A 27,480-nucleotide genomic window follows, 5' to 3' on the forward strand; every position below is an offset into this window, starting at 1 on the left:
GATAATGAATAGACAGTCTAATGCCTGGCAGAGGCGCCCGCACCACTATATACATATATACCCTGTGAGTAGGGGGAGGGCATTGCTTCCTGCTCCTCCATATACTGCTCCTATAAGCCGTGCATGAAATAATCCTCAGGTCCCATTACCAGATCTATTAATGGCGGCCGGCTGGACATAGTCAGGGATAACAAGGCCGCCATCAAGTGGATTATCAGGGATTTAGCCGGACCACAAAGTAACTTTCACCCCGCGGTGATCACATCGCTGTGTACACTAGACTACAGATGCTTAACAGAGGGGTCATTATACAATCCTGCCCTCTACTGTCAGGTGGGCGGTGCTGAGCTGGAGCAGAAAGACAGGGACCGCGCACCTGACAGTAAAAGGCAGAACGGTGTTGAAACCATCTGCATTGATTGCTCAGGAATGGTGAGGGCTAGAAGAAAAAATTCCAACTGCGACCAGACTCCGTGGAGGGGGCGACTATTCTAGGGAGGTGGTAAAAGAGTCGTGGAAAGCCGTTCCCTTTAACAATCCTCCTTTGGTCAGTCAGTCACCAGGATGTCTGCCAGAACGCGCCTCCTGCTGGAAACCAATGCAACTGCACGCCATCATTTCTGTCCTGCGGAGCCTGAAAGACGTCGTCCTAGAGGTTTGTGAAGAAAGAAACCTGCGGTCGCCGACGTCTGAGAAACTCCCGACTTACACAACACGGGAACTTAAGAAAGAAGTGATGACGCAATGTCAGGTGATCACATGGGCACAATCGCAACAGCATACGGTGAAGGAACCTTCAATGAAGGGGAAATTCAGCAGCGGGAAGGTGCTACATACAATAGTGGTGTGCAAAAGTTTTAAGCAGGGGTACAAAAACAAATGGTGCAGAGTAAGAATGCTTCCAGAAATAGAAGGGTTAACAGTTTAACTGAAATGTAAATCCGATTTGGTGTGACCTTTGCCCTTTGGAGGCGGAGTCCTGGAAGTGATGATACGGCCCCCACAGATAGAGCCCTGACCTCATCATCATCCAGTCTGTCTTGGAAGAAATGAAGAGACAGACGGATTGGAGTAAGCCTACATCCATAGAAGATCTGCGCTTAGTTCTCCAAGATGGCGGTGGGAACAACCTCCCGGCCAAAATCTGTCTGATAAGAACTGACGGAGGGCAAAGGTCACACCGATTTACATTTCTATAGTGACAAAAATTATCCATGAACCCTTCTATTTATGAAAATTCTTACTGCACAGCATTCTCCCTTGCCTAAAACTTTTGCACAATACCGTATGTGACACTACATATAGACATATCACCGCTATATACCTACCTTGGTTTGCAGTCTCTGGCTCCTGCAATAGCGATAACGAATAATACAAAGCAGTTTCAATCTTAAACTACACCTTCACCTTACCGGGCATCAGAGGAGTTGTCCCACCATTAAATATATTGTTGTATAAATCAGAAAAATTCACCATATTTGCCTTTTATTTGCTGTTAATATAAGATCCAGTGAAGAGTTATGACATTTACTTACATAGTATGGCGCCACCTGGTGTTCATAGTGTATAGCAATGTGCACGTCCACCCAATGGGCTGGGTGCTGGTGGACGCACATGCTCAGTTGGTTTACTACAAACAGCCAATAGAAATCACTTTCTGCCCCGCTGGTCAGGAAGGAGCAGAGATGGGTACATGGTAAGATATCTGAGGAGGGAAGTAAGACGGGACTATATGGTCAGCTGCCAGAGGGGAAGGAGACTGATTGTGTCGAGAGCCTATTCCCAGCAGGACCGGGGAGACATGGGAATGCATACAATGGCGGAGAAGGTATTCTTTATGCTACAATACTGTTGCTACAGCTTTTCTGGATCCACGGGCTCGATCTTCAGTATCGGATCTTATGGTGGTCCGACACACGGACTCTGCACGGATCAGGACTCCTGGTGCCGGAAGCAGCTCTGCTCAATGTCAAGTAGGAGGTGCAGACCTGCAGTACCACTATTCAGCACATAGGGGTGTGACTCAGTCTCGTCCAGGGCAATAGCTTCAGGTGCCGGGATTAACTGATCGGTGCAGGTTCTGGTGTTGGACCTTCACTGATCAGATACTGGTGACCCCTCTGTACTAAAAGAAGATCTTTCATGTCCTCTAAGATCCGTACTAGGGTTCAGCCGATCTTGAGATTTCAGGATCGTTTTTGAAATCTGATTTTCGATCATTTTCCAGCCAATCCCGATCGTGAGATTTGCTCGATCGCTGATCGGGATCTGATCCTGATCGCTGAACCCCAATCCGTACCATTGCAAAGCTGACAATATACTGAATGCAGCGCACTTCATTCTGCCCCGGTTCCAGGGATGGTTTCGGCCACTAATACTGTCGGAGGGGCCGGTCTTACAGCTCTGCATCACCCATGGGTGGCCCATGTGACAGATCTATCTGAAATGGGGCAAATACAAACAAAACTGACAACGTGCAGATTCTTAAAGGACATGAGAGATTCTCAAGAATTTAGGCTTTTTGGTAAGATGACCATTCCTAGGACCGCCCCTTTAAGCAGGGTTCTGTACCATACGGCCTCCTCCACCTACGTGTAAGATATAAAGACCATCTCGGCTACACAAGTGCGGTCTATAGGTCGATATATGGGCGATCTATATTATACTAGTGATCCAGCCACGGCGCCCACCAGGCAGCGAGGACGCGGGATGTAAAAACGTCACCTACAAACAAGGCCGGGACTGTAACAGAGGCATCAGCACGAGCCGAAACGCTGAGAACGGCGACTATTCAGGGCAGGGTATTAGGCGGGTTGAAGCAGAGCCAAGTCAGGGTTTTAGACCTTCGGTATACACAGCTTTAATCTGATGCTGAGCTAGCAACACCACGCTGAAAGGCCGATGGAAATACAGTCTGATCGGAGACAAAAAAAACAGAAAAAGAGACATATACTGTAGTGATTACATGAACGTAAATGCAACACAAATGAAGGATAATCCCTCCGTAGTCAGCGACTGCCCAAGTCAGTGTGCGGCTGGGTGCCCCCTGACCGGGAAGGGGTTAATCGACACAAACTGGACGAGTGTCTAAAATAATAATAAAAAAAAGTTGACGTCTGGTTAATGGATCATGAATCTAGTCTGCAACACAAAAACCGGTGCTGGCGCTCTAGGGGTACGCGGCACGGCACGGGGTGAGGAGCCTGTCCTGCCATATCAAACTTCACTTTACAGAGACCTAAGGCCATGGAATTCCATTTCCAATGGAAAGAAATAATATAATAATAATAATTATAATAATAATAATAATAAAAGGTGCAAATATTTCCCCCTCCGGCTCTAAGGGAGGAGCCAGAAGCCCCTCCCACGGCGCAGACGTCTCTGGGAGCCAAAGGGTTAAAACCAGTTGCGTGCCAGTTCTCTGTCCGCCAGACCGATTTGGCACGGAGGTGCCCCGACCTCGAGGGCCGCAGTTCGTCCCCCACCCTGTCGAGAGGTACAGTACGATGTATAGGATGGGTCTACGATGGTTGGAGCACCCCCTATTGGCTAGAAAAGCAAGATGTTGGGATGTCCCCGGGTGGAAGAGCAGCTCCTCTGGTGAATGTCCGCGTTGGCGATCGATAAGACGGTGGTTTAGGGTGGATGGCGCCACTTGAGAATGTCCAGAACGAGGCGAGGCTTCACCCCAAACATCGACAGACACGAACCTCCACAAATTCACTTGGGACAACAGGACAGGTTATCACAGGGGGGGGGGGGGGGGTGGAAGGTGCCGAGTGTTGTGGAAAGACGACGGCAGGAAAGGAAATCGTGAGCAGCGGCGGCGGCGGCGGCGTATATCTGACTAGTCAGGCCTTGCGTCCGACACTTGAGGGAATGAGCGTCATAGCTCGTGCATGTGACAAGATCCGAGAGGAGTCGGCCATGATCTGGGTGACTGGAGCTGCTGAACCTCAGGGTCACGTCTGACGGCTCCCTCCAATGTAAGATATTCCGGGTTTGCCAGCAGATATGGGGGTTGTAGGGTTGGTGTGCGTTCTCCTAATCCCTATGGTGTGGATCTCGGGGCTCAAACAGGCCGAACCCTCAGCAGCTATGTCCAGGAGAGGCTCAGTTAGTCTCGTAAGAAGAAAGCAGCGCTGCATCGACCGGCTCCATGCAGGAAGGGCAAGTGAAGGAACGCATTAGCCAGTCGTCTATACAGTCCATGTGGTAAATGTGCATGCAGGGGAGGAACCGTATGGGGTCGCCATACACAAAGTCCATCATACAGATCACGCACCTGCAAACAAGACAAGAGTTAGAAGACAGAAGATGAGAATCTGTGCGGGATCTTGTATTGTCCATTAATGTGGATTTCTGGGACTTCTAGTCTAAGGACAGGTCATTGATATAGGTCCAGGATCTGCGCTGAAGGGGTCACAGTATTTGGCTGAGCGTTGTACTCACTTTACTACAGACCAAGCACAGCATCATACATATTATATAGGCAGCTCAGCCCCATTCACTTGTATAGGACTGAGCTGCTGCTGTACCATGTGATCGGTGACCATAACATCATCATATGTTATATGTTACGCATATGTTCGTTTCGGCTCTGTTCATACAAGTGCAATGAGTTGTAATGCTATAATATCTGGCAGAATACGCTGCCCATGGAGCCGACCTGGAGCGGGCACACTACAGTCACAGTACCAGTGTACATGGATGCTACATGAAGGCACTCACTCTCTTATCTTCTTCTCGGATCCGTCTCTCCCGGGGTCGTACACTCCCTTGGGCAGGTGCTGGATGAGACCTATTCGTTGCGCTATTCTGATCTGTTCCTCTTCTGTTAGCTGGGTCGCTAGTCGGGTCTGGCTTGGCGTTGGGTGATACACGGGCACCGGAGCCTGCTCCTGAAACACAAAGCAAATTATTACCAAATACTGAACAGCAATTGCAACGTTCTCTACTAAGATTTCTGCCACATGTTAAAGGGAACCTGTCTGGTCCATTTGGGATACTAGATCATAGACCGGGGGTTTAGTGTCGCACTTCGCCCTGTTGTAAAGCCATCCGTACCCGCATTCAATGTTATTTTCCATCTTTATACTTACCTGGAGAGGACACGAAACCCCCGATTCAGCAGGGACTGGGGCTGGTTTAGTATCCCAAATTGCTCTGCTAGGTTCTATAAGGCAATATTCACTGTATAGGCCTGCAAACTACCCATAGTATATATTACATCTATTCCCTGGGCAAAGGCCATAAGAGCGTCCCTAGTGCCACTGTGTGCCCATGTACTGGCATCCATTGTAAGTATAATTTAGGTAACCTCCCCACGTACCCCTCTGATGGACACGGCATACATAGTGTAAGTCAGACAAGGCGCCCGCTGCTGTGCACAACTAATATCCAGAATTGCAAAATTCAAGCAAAATTCTGCAGAACAGCCTGCTTGGAGCTTATGCCAAAAACATGTGAACCCGGATCAGGCTGCAATGGATTCTCCATGAAGAACGGCCAAACTGAACGATCCTTGCAATTATTTGCGACCCCACCCCCTCCCCCCAGGATCAGTCTCCGTTCATCACATGGTATGTGTAAGACGTCATACACACAGCACAGCGGCACAAGGCCGTACTTGCACTATATGACGTCGGATGGCGCACACATGAAATCTTAGGCATAAGGAAATACTGACTTCAACTCTGAAAATCCCTGTTCTATAGCTGCAAGACGGTCTGCAGGTCACGTGTTTAATGAAGTCTATGGAGAGGGGCCTCGTGCATATTAGTGCATCTGAACGGTCTGAACATCACGTGGGTGACGGCAGGAGCGGGGCACTCTGTTCTCAGATTCATTGGGAAATCCTTCTAATAAAGACCCTGGCCAAAGCAGACAAACCCTAATGGGCAGTCTCCTGCAGTGTCCTTGGGCAATACAATATGGACACTGGCCCAAGCTGCCCGGTGCGTTACCCACAAGGATGAGGGCATTGCATGGAAAAATCCATATAGCTGCTATCTGGCAGCCCTGGCCTTAGGAATAAGGAGGCTTTGCCTTGTATAAGAGGTAACATACAGGAGCATGTGGTTCTTACACAGTAACCCCCATACTGGAAAGCGTTTCCCAAAGCTTTATTCGTCAGTCTGACCAGCTGCAAAAAGCAATAATCTTTATGCACAAAGACATAAAAGCCCAATCTGCTCCCCACGGCCTGGGTGGACGGTCTGGCCCGATTCGATATGCATCGGCTCAGAGTTTGCACTTTCTAATGGGCCACAAAGGGAGGCTTTACCATGCTGCTGAACACAGCCGTATCCCGGCCAAGTACAGTCACGGCGTCTTCCAACAAAGGCTCGTCGGCGGGTTGGCCGGGCCAATGTCATCTATTGGGTAGGGCGACGCGTTTTCACACCGTCTCTAATGAGTTGATCTAACCGGTATCTATTGTGTCAGGTCTTCGGCTGGAGCGGGATGGAGAGGTCTGACACATCCAATTATCTCAGGAGTCTGCCTGGCCCGGGCAGCCTTGGCTTAAGATGTAATGTGCCAGACAGCAGTGTCTCCTCCCCGGCCAGCTGTCTCCGGAGGCCATGCCAGTTGCTTCTGTCTTACACCATTAAATCACCAGACTGCTGACACACGTGCAATAAAAGAGGCTTCTGCTTGGATATCCCTCCCAGCACTCAGGGCTCTCAAGAAATGCAAGCTCATTTGCCTGTAAAACAGTTGTGTAATTGTCAGGCCCTTAGGAATAGCTTAAGAATACTTGAAAGGATCTCTTCTTCTGGTAAGAAACATAATGTACATGCAATCGCAACCGCCCAAAGGAAAAGCAAGCAGTAAGAGAAGACGGTTAATGGTCGGCGCTCCAGATGTTGCCGAATTGTGCAGAGTCACCAAACGCAGGCTGTGTCCTCCTGAGGACAAGGCGCACGCAGGATGGGACCGGATACGCTCACAGGCTTTACCCTCTACCTACCTATTTTTGTGCTAAACTCCGAAAATCTCTGCTATATCTGACTCTAGACAGAATGCAGGTCACATGACTTAGTTTACATGTGTCTAGAGAAGTCTATGGAGATGGAGGAGTGCGCACATCATCCTTGCTGCCTGCGCAAGATCCCTCACATGTGAAGGCAGCAGAGGAGACTACCAATCCCTGAAGGTTTCGGCCGGGTGCTGCCATAATGAAAGAGCCGGGAGGCCGGGGTCTGGACAGAAGGTAGTGGACCGGCGACTGTCTATGGATGGACTGTGGAGGATGATCTGGCAAGAATTTCCCAAGGGCTTGTGCACACCACACCAAAGGGAGACCGTAATGCCAAGGATATGTGAACTTAGGCTGATGCTGGAGCCAAATAGAAGCTTTACATCATAACCAAAGTCTTCAATCACATCAGTGCAGCTCACTACTTTTCTGCAAGGTCCTGGGTGAGAGAACACGCTATGGAGGAGCTTTTCCTCTACTTACTGTGTGCACTGACAGTCAGCTAGTTTCCCTGCACCAGCTCAGGAAGAACCGCAAACTACAGAAAGTCTGCAGATGGGAAAACTGCTAAAAATGCAAAGTTTAAAACCATAAAACCCAGAAATCACGTTACTCCTGTGCACAGGAGCGAATCCTAAAATGCCAGATGAAAGGCCGGGTATACATAACCTCACCCCTGCAGCAACCCTCAGCAGTAATAAATACTTAAAGGCAGTTTGCTTCATGCCCGGGTTGTGTAGGCCACTTATAATCATACAAGAACACATCTCAGGTATTGTTTGGAGAGATTCTGTTCTCCCAGGGGGATTGTGCAAGTATCCGGTTTTCTCATCTCAAGTGCAAGAAGCTCTTATTACGAATAAGTGAAGGATCCTCTGAACTTAAAGGCGGCAAGAGAGCGACCAGACACAGAGAAGATCTTCAGGACCCTCCATATCCAGGAACTTAAAGTTAGACCCTTTACAATGAACAGGGGAAAACAGATCATTCGTGGTCTGAGTGCTGAGACCCCCACAAGACCCCCATGTATCCCTGTATGAAGGAAGAGGTTGTTTGCTTCTGTTCACTTCTATAGGACTATTGCAGAGAGCCAAATACAGCTGTGCCCCTGGCAGCCCTATATGTAATCCGCGGGGAAGGGCTTGTGCTTGTACACAGCAAACAATCAGAGGTGCAGCATGAAGGAAGGGGAGGGGGCGGAGTCTCTGGTGAGAAATAAAGGGGGCTTACATGAAGGAACTAGGCCAAGATCACAGATCTGATCAGTTATTCTCTTATTTAAGTGTAATATAACATTTTTGCATCTAAAAACTATAAGATATAACTTTGGGTCACTGGAGGTTCCCGCACAGCTTCTCTCTACAATCCCACATAGACTATGAGGATATCATTTTAACGTCTTCCAAAACTGACATTAGCCAAGTCTTTCCAGAAGTTGCAATGCCAGTTATATAACAGGGGGAAAAAATGAAAAAAATCAGAGAGGTAGTGCTTAGTGCAGAGCAGAACCAACACCCACATAACTACTACTTATAGGCCGTGCGGTCAAGAGCCCCGTCCTGTCTGAGCTCCCTCAACATCCTAAAAACAGCATCGATGGGAAACTTTTGTCCTTTTGCTTAAGAAGAGGTTTGCATGCACACACGGCAGTATACAGAACAGGGGTCCACCGAGACCCCTCACAAAACTCAGCGGCCACTAGTCTAAGGGCGAACACGCGCTGGTATGGACAATGCACTGCAGAAAGTCGAGGCCGACCCTTGGATTTGTAGCTTGCTCTGCTGCAGATTGCACCCCGGGTATAATCTAGGTGACTGCCAATATTTCATGGGGAAACCTCAAAAATTGACAAGTCAATCTGTGATGCAGACTGATACCCATGCATGGAAATATCCGTGACATATGGACTACGGTGCAGATTTCTACCGAAAACTCAGATTTTAGTGCAGAATGCCATCCTGCATTGGGCTAGCAGATGGAAGTACCGTATATACGCGAGTATATATAGTATATACACTTTGTAGAGAATTGCCGTCCAGTGGATACGGCCAGAATATGTGATGCATTAGGAAAAAAAAGAGGTCAGTCTGTGTTGGACGGCGGCTCTCGGTGGTAATCCAGGGGATAAAGATTAGAGAAAGATTACAGGGCTCAGCGCGATTGGAAAAAAAAATATAAAACACAGACCGGTCATTGGGAAAAACTTGTTAGAAATCCTAATACCTTAGTAGAAAGTAAAAGAAGCTTCTGCTAAGGAGATAGACTATATGTGTCTGCCCGAAATGTAACCTATGGAGTGGCTAGGACAAGGAAAGGGAATGGCTACGAGGCCCTAAGCGACCCCTGACCGGACCAGGGCTCTTCTAATCTAATATGGGAATGATCATATAACAGAACAAGTCCTTTAGTGACAGCTCTTGTCCAAGACACCATTGTGTTCTGAATATGGACGACCTTCGTACAGGAATCTGATCGGTGGGGGACCAATATCTGGACCCTGCACCAAACGGGTGATCTACTTGCTGGCAGCGGTATACAAAGTAACCTGCCAGCAGTAACTGTATGGGAACAGGGGCTGCAGTGTATGGGGCTCTATCACAGTGGAGTCATGGCACAAGTGCAGCGCCTCCAGATCAGGGTGTAGGACTGGTTAAAACCAAGACATGTCAGAAGAGACAAGGTGTAATGTTCCCCGCACGGCTACACCCACGCCGCTGACGTCAGCCATTCCAGGTTATGGTGTCATTCCCTGCCTTCCACACAGAAGTCTAACAACATGACCTTGTGCAAAGGTAACGCTTGTGACTAATGTCTAGTCCTGGACTTTGTCCAGATTTTCACAACAAACAGGTTGTGTACATTAAATATAGTCAACTAATCCCAATCCACGGCCATACAGGAGAGCAATGCATTCATTGCCCATGAGAGTCAGGTGGCAATAAGCAAACAGCTAGACACTTAAAGGGGATGTCCAGGATTGAAAAGATATAAATGCAGACAGACCGTAAAATTGCAAGTATACTCACCTGTATCCTCCCCTCTGGCTATTTATGGCCCACAACTCATTTCTGGAAAAACCTGTACACATAACCCAATATCTGGGTTGATTCAGACAGCCAGGTTGGGTGCAGAAAAAACTGGAATGGAAAAAGCACTTGCAGATATATATATTATAAGAAGTGCACCGACCTGTCTGCAAAACAGCAGCTACTTCCTCCAGGTAATGTCTAGAGTCGGGAGACCCTCACAAGATTAGGCTAGGCAGCATCACGGTCTCACTAAACCAGGGATTACAGACACTGCCGGACCCTACTGACTATAATGGGGTCCTTTGCCGTGCGGGACTTCTCTCTCCACCGATTTTTGTCAGACTCTATGATAATCTCCAACGCAGATGTGAACCCAGGCGAGTTTTGTGAACATTTGCAAGGTTCATTCAGCAGTTTGGTCCAACCTGGAGTTGCTGTTTTTATATCCTGGTATCTCTTCAGTCCCCGGAGTATAATAAGCAGAGGCCTGGGGGTTTGCAGAAACAAACACTGATCTTCACCTTCCCTCGGCCCCCTCACGGTCCTCTTCTGGCCTCCGGGGTGATGTCACGGGTCCTAGGGAACTGCTCAGGCCTGTATTGGGCTTCAGCCGTCCCCCAGATCCTGTGACATCACCCAGAAAATGACTGGAGGGGACTACGAGGGAGCCCAGTGGAGGGGAAGATCACTGTCAGTGTTTCCGCATATCCACTTATTACACTCTGGGGTCTGAAGAGACTTGTGGGTGGTGAGCCCTAAAGGTTTCTGGTTTGTCTGAACCCTAAAATCCGGTGGACTCTTCTCCAGTACTTCCCTATACTGCAGACCACACAAGCCCCACAGAGGGATCAAACAGCAATGAGATTGTCTTTCGTGTACCTGCCGCCTCCCCCGGCCGTGCTCAATATGAAGGTTACATGAAGAACACAATCCCGGCTTGGCACAACACAGCTGAACAAATAACACAATTCTGCCTTTATGTGTTATCTCTATTGTGCAGCGGTGGAGGATTCATCGAACTTTCATGAGATCTTTATCCTGAGCATCTCCAGGACGCAGCCGCCTTTTATCTTTCTGCCGCTGTGCGGATGTCTGGACGCCTCTCCTGCTGCTTCAGGTGCTTTCTGACACTTCCGGGGTATTCGCAGAGAGGTGTCGGGCACTGCCTGGTTATAAAGAAAAACAAAAAAACACCCACTGTTGGCTCAACAGAGGGTGCAGAGATGCCAAGATGTGCGGGCGCGGGGGAAGATATGGCCTGGAATAGACCACAAGTAATACTGCGAGCACAGACCAGCTCTATCTCTACAATGCAAAGGAGCCCTGAAAATTGCACCTCCCAAATAACTTCTGCAGCCATCCAATGCCAAAAAGTGATGGTCCTCATTTTCTGGGAAGCCCTGGTTAGCTTCTGCAGGATCATGGTGGAAAATGCTGGTTTCTGGACTGACCTTGGTCAATCTACAAGCACCAGTGATCCCCGGCGGGGCAGAGCCCTGACCTATAGGCACGTAATAGGAGGTTTACTATATGGTCAAGGACATTGCAGATGGCCTGTACTAAAGAGGATCTCTCACCTCTCCAGACAAGTCATATCCATGATCATTTTAGAGATATCAGTATTACATTGCTCAGGGTCCAATGTCTAGACCCTGCGCCGATTGGCTGTTCCGCCCCATATACCAGGTATTCTGAAGTGAACGAGAGCCGAGCTGCAGTCCCGGGCGCCACCACCTTAGTGTACGGGGCTCTGATCCGCACAGTATAGTGGTGGCACCTGGTACTGCAGCTCTCATTCACTTGAATAGGTGCAGGACCGATTCCCGCCACATACCTGGTATACAACGTCTGGTAAGCGACACAGCGGAGGGTCCGACAGATCGGATGCAGATTCAGCGGCTAGGTTATCAGTACCCAACTCTGCTATATTCTGGACAATCCCTTTAAGTTTATGCTAAACAGCCGGCAACCACTGTGTATGGAGAGGACTTGAGTCTTGTTAGAATAACACTAAAATTATACATAGAGGGTTAATGCACATTAGGAAAATACAGTATATTGGAGAAAGTGGGAGCCAGGAGAGTATATAATACAAGGCGCATTCCATGACGGTGAGGACATACAAGGCTTCAGGCCTGCAGATGTTTGCACAGTCAAGGAAATAGAAAGGACAATGACTATAGTGTTATGTGTCGATGTGTGACCTATATATCTATACATGTTATCCATATACAAGGAGGAGATCAGGGTGTAACACTCCCCTAAAGTTGAAAGAGCGCGCACAAAAGATTTGTAAGCCAATACATCTCCACCCGACCTCCCAAGGGAGAAAAAAAGGAGAAGAAGAAATCATTGTTTCTTTCTAAGACCGGGAAGTTTCCAGTGAAACAATGGCAGTGATGTAATAGTGACTGTGCAGTCCCAGCGATCACATGAGAACTACACGACAACCTGCCCTGTGAACGAACGCTGCACGCACCAAGCTTATGTCACAGGGCAAAGTGCAGGAGGCACAAAGTCACCTCTGTATACCGGAGCCTGGTGACCTCATCACTGGAGATATACAAGAGCAGGGATAGGGAACCTTCAGATCTCCAGCTGCTGCGAAACTACAACTCCCAGCATGCTCCATTCACTTCCATGGGAGTTCCAAGAACAGCAGAGCAAGTATGCATGCTGGGAGTTGTAGTTTTGCAACAGCTGGGGTGTGGGGCATGTTTGGAGAACAATAAGTGTAGAAGGGATGTGATACTTACCCCCAGCCCGTCCGCCACCAATCTATATCCCATACTAATATTGGTAGAGCCAGAACTGAAGACGCTCATCCAGCCAATCACACGTTGGGTATCAGTGACATCACTGAAGATAAAACATGAAACGGCTGAGGCCACCGATTGGCTACAGGGGGTCACATGAGCGGCTTCAATTCTGGTCCTTCCAGTGCAGGCACAGGACGAAATGGGGGAACCCAATGCTGGAACAAATCAGGGGGTCCTGCTCAACATTAACCCCACCTCTGGATTTTTCCAGTTTGTCCGAAAAACCTCTCTAAAGTCAAAGGGACCCTGAAACTTTTCATCAACCATTGGCTATTGCACTACAGCTAAATGAATGCAATCTTGTGGGCACTTCAAGGGGTGTTCCCAGTTTTCCAATCACCTGCTCTATTGTGACTCCTCGTTTTGATTAATAGTTGAAGTCTGTGGCGCCGTGATGATGTCATCAGGCCAGAGCAGGCACTATAGATACTCAGCAGCTAAGCACAGTCTGCAGCTCTACCGAAATCCTCCTGGGCTCCCGCACGGCCCCGCTGCTGCCTTACAAACCTCAGAGCTGCACAGGGGTTGTCGGGCAAGGAGCAACTGCAATCCCTTTGCACATAAGACAATTCCACAGAGGAATATCTGTTGCATGTTTGGCCACAATCCCGAGGCAATGAAATGAATCTGCAGCAAAAGCTAAAATGTCTGAATTGAGGATTTGTCGCAGATTTTGCAGCCCCTGGACCTCAGCGCTCCTCCCTACTGAATGTACAGACTGTGCCCTGAGCCCGAAGACTGGCTGTCACCACTTTATGGCAGGACAAGGCTATCTTACGTGATTAAACCTGCTGAAACTAAGCAAACAATCATATGTGTACATGTAAACTCATCGGCCATTACACGCAACCTTGACTAATATATAGTGGAGATATAACCTCTGTGGTGCACGGCAGCATTGTCACTGTGTATTATAGTCCAGGGGCACACAAAACTGTGGGTTACATTGGAAGGAGCAACGTCACAAGGCTAGACCATGATAGGCCAGTAAGGATGAACCCACCATACTATGGAGGCCCTTAAAGGGAGTCTGTTCCAAGTATATCACTCCAGCTATACAGATATATAGGTTAGTGTTACCAGAACCAGTAAATCAGCCCCACAGGTACATATGCTGGTTCTGGTGACACTAACCTATCTATCTGCAGGGCTGGGGTGATATACTGGGGTCTGGTGACAGTAACCTATCTATCTGCAGGGCTGGGGTGATATGCTGGGTCTGGTGACAGTAACCTATCTATCTGCAGGGCTGGGGTGATATACTGGGTCTGGTGACAGTAACCTATCTATCTGCAGGGCTGGGGTGATATGCTGGTTCTGGTGACACTAACCTATCTATCTGCAGGGCTGGGGTGATATACTGGGGTCTGGTGACAGTAACCTATCTATCTGCAGGACTGGGGTGATATGCTGGGTCTGGTGACAGTAACCCATCTATCTGCAGGGCTGGGGTGATATGCTGGGTCTGGTGACAGTAACCTATCTATCTGCAGGGCTGGGGTGATATACTGGGGTCTGGTGACAGTAACCTATCTATCTGCAGGGCTGGGGTGATATACTGGGGTCTGGTGACAGTAACCTATCTATCTGCAGGGCTGGGGTGATATACTGGGTCTGGTGACAGTAACCTATCTATCTGCAGGGCTGGGGTGATATGCTGAGTCTGGTGACACTAACCTATCTATCTGCAGGGCTGGGGTGATATGCTGAGTCTGGTGACACTAACCTATCTATCTGCAGGGCTGGGGTGATATGCTGGGGTCTGGTGACAGTAACCCATCTATCTGCAGGGCTGGGGTGATATACTGGGGTCTGGTGACAGTAACCTATCTATCTGCAGGGCTGGGGTGATATACTGGGGTCTGGTGACAGTAACCTATCTATCTGCAGGGCTGGGGTGATATACTGGGTCTGGTGACAGTAACCTATCTATCTGCAGGGCTGGGGTGATATACTGGGTCTGGTGACAGTAACCCATCTATCTGCAGGGCTGGGGTGATATACTGGGGTCTGGTGACAGTAACCTATCTATCTGCAGGGCTGGGGTGATATACTGGGGTCTGGTGACAGTAACCTATCTATCTGCAGGGCTGGGGTGATATGCTGGGTCTGGTGACACTAACCTATCTATCTGCAGGGCTGGGGTGATATGCTGAGTCTGGTGACACTAACCTATCTATCTGCAGGGCTGGGGTGATATGCTGGGTCTGGTGACACTAACCTATCTATCTGCAGGGCTGGGGTGATATGCTGTGGTCTGGTAAAACTATCTCTGTGGAGTTTATGTGACGGGAGTCTCTGCCACAGATGTGATCTTAGCCTTAGATAAGTTGGAGCACCCTGCTTGCACATGGTGACACTAATGATCCCCATACGACAGCCCCTTATCTGGGATGTAGGGGGGTCCTCTAATCTAGGCCCCAACCCTCTGTAGGACATGCAGAGATGAGGCCACGACGTGCACCACACTGTAAAAGAAAAACAAATGGTTGGTATAAAAATAGTAAAACGAGTCGCTGGAGGCTTAAGAGAAAAAAAAAAAATGGAGAAAAAAAAAAGCCACAACAGCCGAGTCCGCAGTCAACATATCAAAAACAGGAAGTGGTAACAATGGGTGACATCATTCACGAGCTTATCGGCCGCAGCACGCCACCCCGTAATATCTCCACCTGTGGTCTGCGCTCCTGGACTGCAGAACGGATAAGACCCCCGAACTATAAATACCCAACATAAAGACATCTTCCAAAAAAATTTGGTGCCGCACGTAAGAGCCATCGTAGCCCAAAGTTTAACCCCTTTATGGTCACTCAGCTTTCCAGAAACTCAATAAACCAATAGTAAAAGTGAAAATAAGAAACTAAGACACTTCATCAGAGAAAACGGGTTTCCCCTCCAGTTCTCTCCTCCTTCCTAAACTGACTTTCACTCTGAAATCTCTGCTAGACAAGACAGACTGGTCTGAGAGGTGTCAGGTGAGAGTGTTACACAGACAAGAGGGGGGAGAAGTGAGCAGGAGCCGAGAGTCACAGACATGGCGCTAAATAGGAAGTTTCTATCTCACCCCAAGTCCTTTATTGATATCACTGCAGGTTAGGACCCTGCCATAATGTCCTATAGGATCCTGCTGATGCTCCGGAGAGAGTAATGGAGCAGATTCTCCTCTACTAGTTTTGTGCAGAGAACATTGCAGCTAGTCACCACCTGAACTGAAAAGTCAATACCGTACATTAATCGAGAAGAATTGGGATATAACCAGCCATTGCCTATTATTGCACTAAGCATCATTTAAAGGGATTAGAAAAACAGGACTACTTTCATCCTGAAACAGCACCCCATCGGGGCCACAGGTTGGGTGGTGTAGTATTGCAATGTAAAAGGGTTATTTTTGCTTAATCATTAGGATGGGTCAATTAAAGATTGTGGGGTTCTCCGCTGTGACCCGACGCCCCCTCCTTCCTGAGCTGCAGCCTCTATAGATCTTACCAGACATCTCTGCAATGGCTGGACTTGGTATTGCGGCTCAGCCCGATGGACGCGACGTCACATGACCAGTGACGCAGATCCGGAGGAGTCAAATCTTCAACTAATGACCTATCCTAAGTTCCCAAATGACCCCTTTAACACTATGCAATACCAGATACAACCTGAGAACACGTGGAGCGCTGTTTCTTGTTCTATTTTTTAACCCTGTATAACCCATTTCAGTTCGTGACATGCACCTTTCACTTCACCTCTGTGACCAGTTTTTCCCTCCGCAGGTTCTGCTAAAAAATACAGGTGATAGAGGGCAAAAAGATTACAAGACTTAAGACTATAGGACTACAAAACAAAGATAAGTGCAAGATACCGACTACTTATTAACCACTTAGCTTCCCTTTAATAACATGTCTCGATGAGGCAACGTGTGCGTTCCAAGCCCCTGAATCAGTATGACTAATAAGAGGGTGATGAGTCAGGACAGCAGGATCTAACGTGTATACAGCTATCATCTATATACTGATTTACAAGTGAGATCAGATCCTGAGTGCGAGTACCCAGTAGTGAGCGCCCATACGTGTGCCGGTACGGTATGACGGTATAGGCGTGCAGCACACGTACGGTAATCTGCTGTGTCATAACACCAGGAAATCTCCTCTCAGTATCGGGGTGGGTGAAGGCTACGCGGATCTTACACTGTACAGATTTCTGACGTCCGGTGCGTTGATATGAATGGTATTAGAGGGAGAGATTAACAAGCCAGAGGATTATTTTTGCACATTCTCTAGTTAAACCTTCTGGATTTTAGGAAAGTGCTCCATGATCCATTGAGAGATCGGGACAAGGAGAGACAGGGACAGAACTAGAGGAGAAGCCAGTGCCAAAAACATTTCATGCCACTGTAGAATACTGAACAATTAAAAAAGAAAAAATCTGGTGGTTGCGATTGGAAACAGACAACAGATTACCTTTACTTTGTCGTCAGACATGGGCTATAGGTGACTGTGGCAGCAACAGATGTCATGCGGTAAGTGAGTGAGGTTGTATGGCGACCGCGAGGTTTCTGCACCGCAACTCTCCAGGTGTCTCGCACTTGCAGCAACGAAACTGCAATCCATCCTTATAGACCATACAAAATATTCCTGGCTATCCCCTTAAAAGGGGGGAGGGGGTGTTGCACGGTCACAAAGTCCTGCATGTCTGACTTTACATGGGTTTTAGAAATGACCGTTGGGAAGCCATCCCCTATCCAGTTTCCCCGGGAAATAGGATGGAGACCCGGCGGGTGGACACGGGTGCAAGTTTGAGCGCCCCTTAATGGGTAATACTTTAAGGGGATAGCCAGGAATTATATTTTTTATGATCTGTCTTAAGGATATGTGACCAGTGGAGAAGGAGGGGGCAACAGGTGACCCCTGCACAGATCAGCTGTATGGGGCTGCACGGTCGTACTGCTCCTGACATCAATGGCGCCCGGGAGCCACCAGGATGGAGTCCAAGACTCATCTGGCCCAAATGACACGATACAACTCCTGAATGGCAGGATTTAAGTTATAACATTTTGGGCCCTTGATCCCAGATGTCTAAGGTCCATGAGGACACCTCAGTCAGAGCTATAGGATGCTGCTCCTCTGTCCTGTATAGCGCGCATGCACAGTCCCTGCAGTTTCGTTCTCATCGCCTTCATCTCGAGGACAGTGGTCACCATGTACTTCCCTTTTTTTGCTTGTACAAGGGACACAACCGAGTGCCGATTCCAAAACTGAACTCACAACAAAGGCCACGTTACTTTCCAGCGTTCCGCGACCATTGAACTTATTGGAATTCCTTGTCTCCTACGGGCGAGAACACGGCGCTGACTGTGCGTTGCGATGCTCCACCTCCCTCTACACATCTACCAGCAAACAAAGCAAAAACTGCTAAAAAAGCAAAAACGAAACAAAAAGAATAAAACTTTATACTCTGCAAATGACTTGGCTTCTTCTGTAACACCAGGGGGTCAGCGACTTGGCCGCTGTACTGAAGAAAAAGTTATGTCTGCCCGGGATGGAGGAGACGAAGACAGTGAGATCACCATCTTGAACATAACAAAGGAAGCTCCTTAGAGGGAACAGCTAGGCCCCGGCCCTGCACCCAAACACCAGAGGCCCGCTGACCCTGGCCTCACCTCCCGGCTGACTAATGTGTTTGCAGATCACAGAGAACGCACATTATCTGCAATCTCGCCATCCCAGCCGGGAAATCCACAATTCACAGTAATTTTCTGGGAAAAATGACCTAATTAAAGGGGATGTTACCAGAAAACGGAGCTTTAACTGCTTCAGTGGCCAAAATAACTAGGGAACTAATAAACCACAAGCAGCTGGCGAGGGTTAGGGCACAGGCACACAGACTTTTTTGATGTGCGCTTATGCATACAGAGGAATTCGGACTGGAACGTCCAAGTCTATACAAACCAGCCCATAGCCCCTGCATTATAGTGACCCCCCCCTCCCCCGCAGCTCTATTGTCCCATACAGGGACTCCAGGCATTACAGATTACTATGCGGAGCCTGGGTCTCCATAATGAGAACAGGCCTGGAGACCCCACCTATGGACAAACTGGATTTTCTGGGTTGGATTCCAGTGTGCAAAAGGCCTCAGGAGTTGCTTTGTCGCAACAGAAGTGAAGCTACATACATTGTAATGTTGGATGACGTGTCCATCTGACGTGCCCCAAATCTCCCGACAAATGATGTTGGAGCAATGTTGTTATTTTACATGCCTACGGCCATGAGACTTATTCCTCTCTTACCATTCAAGACACGTGCATGCTCTGCCAGGGTGCATGATTATACCAGAGCGGGAGGAATAACCCATGCACATAACCACAGTTGCAAACCTGGGCCCTTGTTTTCCATAGACCCCCAACAATAAAACAGAAAATCTGAGCTGCAAAAATAGGACCGGCTCCATTTTTTTTTTTGCAGCTTGGTCCTACCAAAAAAACATATCCGTGTGCACGGGGGGCTTTGCATAGAACAGGTCCATATCTGCAATAATGGATAACACCTAGACCACCGATGTGCACGCTGCCATAGTATGACTGCAAATACATCACGGGCCCCTATCATGAGGTTTGCTCAGCCCTGCAGTCGGGTTGGGATTTGTAATGGGAATACAGATGCTAAAATGCAGCCATCTGAGTGCGGGCGACGAACTGGGCAGGGAATGAAGAAAAACAATTCACACAAAGAAACAAAGCAATGACTGCAATTTTTTTTTTTCCAGGGCACGCTCTTTAATATAAGCGGCCTGATGTGCCAGGCTCAGGTTATTACCAGGAACATAAATACGGGTATTTTGTGTAAGTAAGCGCTGCGTCTAGCACAGAAAGCCCAGGGACTGCTACGGAGGCAGAAGGCTCATTCATCACGGCACAGTGCGCAGCTGTTTGCCTTTCGGAGGCGCGGAGGGGAATGAAAGTCACACATTGTTATGGATGATATTTACTTTATAAATTTGCAGGCCTGCTGGATTTTACACTGTCAAAAGAACATTCACATTCAGATGGGGAACAATAAAAGGCGCATTCAACGACCACGGCAGCACCGGGCACCGAGGAGCAATGACCTCTCTGCTTATGGTATAGAGTCGCCGCCATTAATCTTCATAGAGACGCTGCCAACCTAACAGATCTAAGTGGTCACAAATCACAATGGGGGAGATTTATTATCACCAGGCCAAGGGCACAGGATACACAAAGGAGCCAATCAGGTCGCAGCTCCTGAGCAGGGATCTGATTGGTTGCCGCTGTGTACTACAGAGCCTCCCGAAATGACATACCCTATATAGTAACATACATGGACCGGCCATGAACAAGATACCTGATCGTTCTGCTGACAGCTATTCCTCCCGACCCCCTATGTACCTATATACAGTCACCTCGGCAGAGCATGCATGTGTTTGCAACAGGGATCCACTGCAAGACTCCTCTTCCATGAGAATAAAAGAGGACATGTTGAAATCTAGGCCTCTTATACACATTAGATGATTGCGTGGTCCCAAATTAAGGGGTTCAGTTGACATATAGATGGGGTCCAATGCTCAGCACCACCCAAAGTCCCACACCGTGCAAAATCTAATGGCCCTTAAAGAGGTATCCAGGGAGTCTATCATCACTTACTCCCTCTGAGGTTTTGTATGCCACTTACTTAGGGGACCTGGGCTGATTCGGACCCTGAGTCATGTGATTGGAGCCAGCACCTGCCCCCCCTTGTGCTATGGGTCCATATTTCTCCAGCACAAACCACTATAGTGAAAGAGTAACCAAGATCCCCCTCCCATTTTTTTTTTGCAGACTCTTCCTCATACACGCTATACGATACAGGCCCTTGTCTGCGGTCGGCTGGCACCAGCTGAGCCATGTTGACACAGCCTGTACATACATGTTACACAATGAGACACGTGTGCTGAATGCTGTCATTGCTCCAGACACAACAGTCAGCGCGACTACAACTGGAGCACACCAATCCATCAGGATGTTCTGCAGCTGCCAAAACCCGTCTGCCTGTCTGGCCAGCGTTATGAAAGTAATAAGTCACTGACTACTAAGTACTACCTATGGGACCGAGCGGCACAGGTAGGTCGTGGGTGATGCTCGGCACTACTCCTGCTGCAGCGGGGGCTAAATATGAGACTACTGGGCTACAAGGATGAGAGACAACCAGTCGGAGCTGTAGAACGTGTTGTACAAGTCCTAGAGGTCGCCTATAGTACACCTATAGAGGTCATGTGACTCTCAGCCATGTGCCTATAGTAAATGCCTCCGCCATACACAGTAAACAGCAGCATATTATGGCATGCAGTGGAATCGCCATCACATCCATAGACCATACAGATTATATATTGATGGGTGTGTTGCAACATGGTGGATAATACAGCAAAGACTGAGTGCCACCTTTTCCAGCATCAGGGACCCCAAATGCCCGGACTGTATCACAGACATCCTATTGGGGCTCTTTGCACCCCAACCAATAATACAATGTTAACAGGCCATCAATATAATGAGTCTATCCATGGTACAGAGGACCCCAGACATGACAACAGGGCCCATAGCTATGAACCAGGGTGCACAGGAATGGCCAGTGGCCACCACTCTATTCACCTCTATGGAACTTTGCAAATGGCGATCTCTAGCAACCCTACGAGGTGAATGGAGGACTGGCCGAGCATGCACAATGAACCTCGATATCAACAGTGCATGACCCGGGAGATCAGCAGATTGCTCATCATATAACTCCAGCAGGGACTGAGGTCACCAGGTTTAGGGCCCTAAGGCCAGCAGCATGAAGGCACTCCTGGTTTAGGAACCGCGTACCCTGTACAGACGACTGGTCACCATTAACAAATATATTCCCTCATAGCGTTCTTTTTGGTAGGCCTGTGGTGTGCTGATCCTCTGTATGAGTAAATGGACAGCGGGGTGTTATGGTTGGGGGCTTGGCTCTATACACTATGGCACCACACACTATGGCAGCGTACAACCAGGGCCGACACCAATAGGCTGCAATCCAACATTGTGGACAAAACAGCGCCCACATATACAGATATACAGGTAATACAGATATACAGGTAATACAGATATACAGGTATACAGTGGCATCTGCATGTGGAGGAATATATACCACGTGTAAGGACACGCTGCTCTGGCAAGTGGAATGGTAACACATACACTATACAAACATACGCTAAACAGTATATACTAAGTACAGACAATACTATAAACAGTATATATAACATTCACACCGTATACTATACATTATTTGTACACAAATGCCCCGTTATATACACTGTATTACACACACAAACATATATGATACACAAATACACATTATACTGTAAACTATAAACCCAAAATAGACATGCCCCATATACTGTATATACGCATAGCTATGACCCTATACTGTATACATAGATGTGTACTACATACATGTAGCTATGCCCCCTATACTGTATACACACAGCTATATCCCCTATACTGTATATACACATAGCTATGCCCCCTATACTGTATATACACAGAGCTATGTCCCCTATACAGTATACACAGAGCTATGTCCCCTATACTGTATATACGCAGAGCTATGCCCCCTATACTGTATATACACAGAGCTATGCCCCCTATACTGTATATACACAGAGCTATGCCCCCTATACTGTATATACACAGAGCTATATCCCCTATACTGTATATACGCAGAGGTATGTCCCCTATACAGTATATACACAGAGCTATGCCCCCTATACTGTATATACACATAGCTATGCCCCCTATACTGTATATACACAGAGCTATGCCCCCTATACTGTATATACACAGAGCTATGCCCCCTATACTGTATATACACAGAGCTATGCCCCCTATACTGTATATACACAGAGCTATATCCCCTATACTGTATATACGCAGAGGTATGTCCCCTATACAGTATATACACAGAGCTATGCCCCCTATACTGTATATACACATAGCTATGCCCCCTATACTGTATATACACATAGCTATGCCCCCTATACTGTATATACACAGAGCTATGCCCCCTATACTGTATATACACAGAGCTATGCCCCCTATACTGTATATACACACAGCTATGTCCCCTATACTGTATATACACACAGCTATGTCCCCTATACTGTATATACACACAGCTATGTCCCCTATACTGTATATACGCAGAGGTATGTCCCCTATACAGTATATACACAAAGCTATGCCCCCTATACAGTATATACGCAGAGCTATGTCCCCTATACTGTATATACACAGAGCTATGTCCCCTATACAGTATATACACACAGCTATGTCCCCTATACAGTATATACACAGAGCTATACCCCCTATACTGTATATACACAGAGCTATGCCCCCCATACTGTATATACACAGAGCTATGTCCCCTATACTGTATATACACAAAGCTATGCCCCTTATACTGTATATACACAAAGCTATGCCCCCTATACTGTATATACACAGAGCTATGCCCCCTATACTGTATATACACAGAGCTATGTCCCCTATACTGTATATACACAGAGCTATGCCCCCTGTACTGTATACACAGAGCTATGTCCCCTATACAGTATATACAGAGCTATATCCCCTTATACTGTATATACACATAGCTATGCCCCCTATACTGTATATACACAGAGCTATGCCCCCTATACTGTATATACACACAGCAATGCCCCCTATACTGTATATACACACAGCTATGTCCCCTATACTGTATATACACAGAGCTATGCCCCCTATACTGTATATACTCACAGCTATATCCCCTTATACTGCATATACACAGAGCTAGGCCCCCTATACAGTATATACACAGAGCTATGCCCCCTATACTGTATATACACAGAGCTATATCCCCTTATACAGTATATACACAGAGCTATGCCCCCTATACTGTATATACACAGAGCTATGTCCCCTATACTGTATATACACAGAGCTATGTCCCCTATACAGTATATACACACAGCTATACCCCCTATACAGTATATACACAAAGCTATGCCCCCTATACTGTATATACACAGAGCTATATCCCCTATACTGTATATACACAGCGCTATGTCCCCTATACTGTATATACACAAAGCTATGCCCCTTATACTGTATATACACAAAGCTATGCCCCCTATACTGTATATACACAGAGCTATGCCCCCTATACTGTATATACACAGAGCTATGTCCCCTATACTGTATATACACAGAGCTATGCCCCCTGTACTGTATACACAGAGCTATGTCCCCTATACTGTATATACACATAGCTATGCCCCCTATACTGTATATACACAGAGCTATGCCCCCTATACTGTATATACACACAGCAATGCCCCCTATACTGTATATACACAGAGCTATATCCCCTATACTGTATATACTCACAGCTATATCCCCTTATACTGCATATACACAGAGCTAGGCCCCCTATACAGTATATACACAGAGCTATGCCCCCTATACTGTATATACACAGAGCTATATCCCTTTATACAGTATATACACAGAGCTATGCCCCCTATACTGTATATACACAGAGCTATGTCCCCTATACTGTATATACACAGAGCTATGTCCCCTATACAGTATATACACACAGCTATACCCCCTATACAGTATATACACAAAGCTATGCCCCCTATACTGTATATACACAGAGCTATGCCCCTATACTGTATATACACAGAGCTATGTCCCCTATATTGTATATACACAGAGCTATACCCCCTATACTGTATATACACAAAGCTATGCCCCCTATACTGTATATACACAAAGCTATGCCCCCTATACTGTATATACACAAAGCTATGCCCCCTATACTGTATATACACAGAGCTAGGCCCCCTATACTGTATATACACAGAGCTATGTCCCCTATACTGTATATACACAGAGCTATACCCCCTACACAGTATATACACAGAGCTATGTCCCCTATACAGTATATACACAGAGTTATGTCCCCTATACAGTATATACACAGAGCTATGTCCCCTATACTGTATGTACACAAAGCTATGCCCCTTATACTGTATATACACAAAGCTATGCCCCCTATACTCTATATACACAGAGCTATGCCCCCTATACTGTATATACACAGAGCTATGTCCCCTATACTGTATATACACAGAGCTATACCCCCTACACAGTATATACACAGAGCTATGTCCCCTATACAGTATATACACAGAGCTATGTCCCCTATACAGTATATACACACAGCTATGCCCCCTATACTGTATATACACAGAGCTATGTCCCCTATACTGTATATACAGAGCTATATCCCCTTATACAGTATATACAGAGCTATGCCCCCTATACTGTATATACACAGAGCTATGTCCCCTACACAGTATATACACAGAGCTATGTCCCCTACACAGTATACACAGAGCTATGTCCCCTACACAGTATACACAGAGCTATGTCCCCTATACAGTATACACAGAGCTATGTCCCCTATACAGTATACACAGAGCTATGTCCCCTATACTGTATATACACAGAGCTATACCCCCTATACTGTATATACACAGAGCTATGTCCCCTATACTGTATATACACACAGCTATACCCCCTACACAGTATATACACAAAGCTATGCCCCCTATACTGTATATACACAGAGCTATGTCCCCTATACAGTATATACACAGAGCTATGTCCCCTATACTGTATATACACAGAGCTATGTCCCCTATACTGTATATACAGAGCTATATCCCCTTATACAGTATATACACAGAGCTATGTCCCCTATACAGTATATACACACAGCTATGCCCCCTATACTGTATATACACAGAGCTATGTCCCCTATACTGTATATACAGAGCTATATCCCCTTATACAGTATATACAGAGCTATGCCCCCTATACTGTATATACACAGAGCTATACCCCCTACACAGTATATACACAGAGCTATACCCCCTACACAGTATATACACAGAGCTATGTCCCCTATACAGTATACACAGAGCTATGCCCCCTATACTGTATATACGCAGAGCTATGTCCCCTATACAGTATATACACAGAGCTATGTCCCCTATACTGTATATACACAGAGCTATGTCCCCTATACTGTATATACAGAGCTATATCCCCTTATACAGTATATACACAGAGCTATGTCCCCTATACAGTATATACACACAGCTATGCCCCCTATACTGTATATACACAGAGCTATGTCCCCTATACTGTATATACAGAGCTATATCCCCTTATACAGTATATACAGAGCTATGCCCCCTATACTGTATATACACAGAGCTATACCCCCTACACAGTATATACACAGAGCTATACCCCCTACACAGTATATACACAGAGCTATGTCCCCTATACAGTATACACAGAGCTATGTCCCCTATACAGTATACACAGAGCTATGTCCCCTATACAGTATACACAGAGCTATGTCCCCTATACTGTATATACACAGAGCTATACCCCCTATACTGTATATACACAGAGCTATGTCCCCTACACAGTATATACACAGAGCTTTACCCCCTACACAGTATATACACAGAGCTATACCCCCTACACAGTATATACACAGAGCTATGTCCCCTATACAGTATATACACAGAGCTATGTCCCCTATACAGTATACACAGAGCTATGTCCCCTATACAGTATATACAGAGCTATGTCCCCTATACTGTATACACAGAGCTATGTCCCCTATACTGTATACACAGAGCTATGTCCCCTATACTGTATACACAGAGCTATGTCCCCTATACTGTATACACAGAGCTATGTCCCCTATACTGTATATACACAGAGTTATGTCCCCCTATACAGTATATACACACAGCTATGCCCCCTATACTGTATATACACAGCTATATCCCCTATACAGTATATACACAGAGCTATGCCCCCTATACTGTATATACACACAGCTATGTCCCCTATACAGTATATACACAGCTATATCCCCTATACAGTATATACACAGAGCTATGCCCCCTATACTGTATATACACACAGCTATGTCCCCTATACAGTATATACACAGCTACATCCCCCTATACAGTATATACAGAGCTATATCCCATATCCGCATAGCCCCTGCCCTATATACTGCACCTACACAGCTATATACGTCTGCCTGTATACCTCTGTACATTACCTGGTATGGGGGCGGCGGCTCCTGATCCCCCTCATTGCCATCGCCATAGCTCGCCCGATCAGATTGGGATTCGTGCAGCAGTGAGATATCATCCGATGTGGGTGACTTCAGGCAGTTCCCCATGTCGCCCCCCGGGAGGAGTCTCCTGTATACCGGTCACTCGGGGCCTCCTCTCCTCACACCTGAGCCTTCTAGCAGCTCCTAACAAAGGCTGGTACGGCTGCTCGGTAGGTGCCGCCCCTATTGTGTGACCCGTAGCCCCGGCCGCAGCTTCACTCTCCCGGGCCGGTCAGCCTCTACCTCCGCTGCGCTCCGCCGAGATACCGGCCGCCATTACTGATCCCTGCGCTCACAGACACGGCGTGACGTCACCGCCAGCCGGGAGCAGACCACGCCCCACTGTTTGTGTCTGGGAGGAGGACGGTCACGTGGCCGCGGCACACCCTTTCGCT

General features: G+C 47.2%; 1 protein-coding gene across 1 annotated transcript; it reads right to left on the reverse strand.

Annotated features, from left to right (window-relative positions):
- Positions 1-2,835: 2,835 nt before the first annotated feature.
- On the reverse strand, positions 2,836-27,389 carry RNF11 (ring finger protein 11). Its single transcript, XM_075287678.1, has 3 exons — positions 27,029-27,389; positions 4,732-4,901; positions 2,836-4,285 (listed from the first exon to the last, which is right to left on the reverse strand). Exons 1-3 carry the CDS (start codon positions 27,149-27,151, stop codon positions 4,114-4,116), a joined length of 465 nt encoding a protein of 154 aa, XP_075143779.1. The 5' UTR covers positions 27,152-27,389; the 3' UTR covers positions 2,836-4,113.
- Between the last annotated feature and the right edge of the window lie 91 nt (positions 27,390-27,480).

The sequence above is a fragment of the Leptodactylus fuscus genome, chromosome 9 (genome assembly GCF_031893055.1).
Source record: "Leptodactylus fuscus isolate aLepFus1 chromosome 9, aLepFus1.hap2, whole genome shotgun sequence".
In the NCBI taxonomy this organism is placed as follows: domain Eukaryota; kingdom Metazoa; phylum Chordata; class Amphibia; order Anura; family Leptodactylidae; genus Leptodactylus; species Leptodactylus fuscus.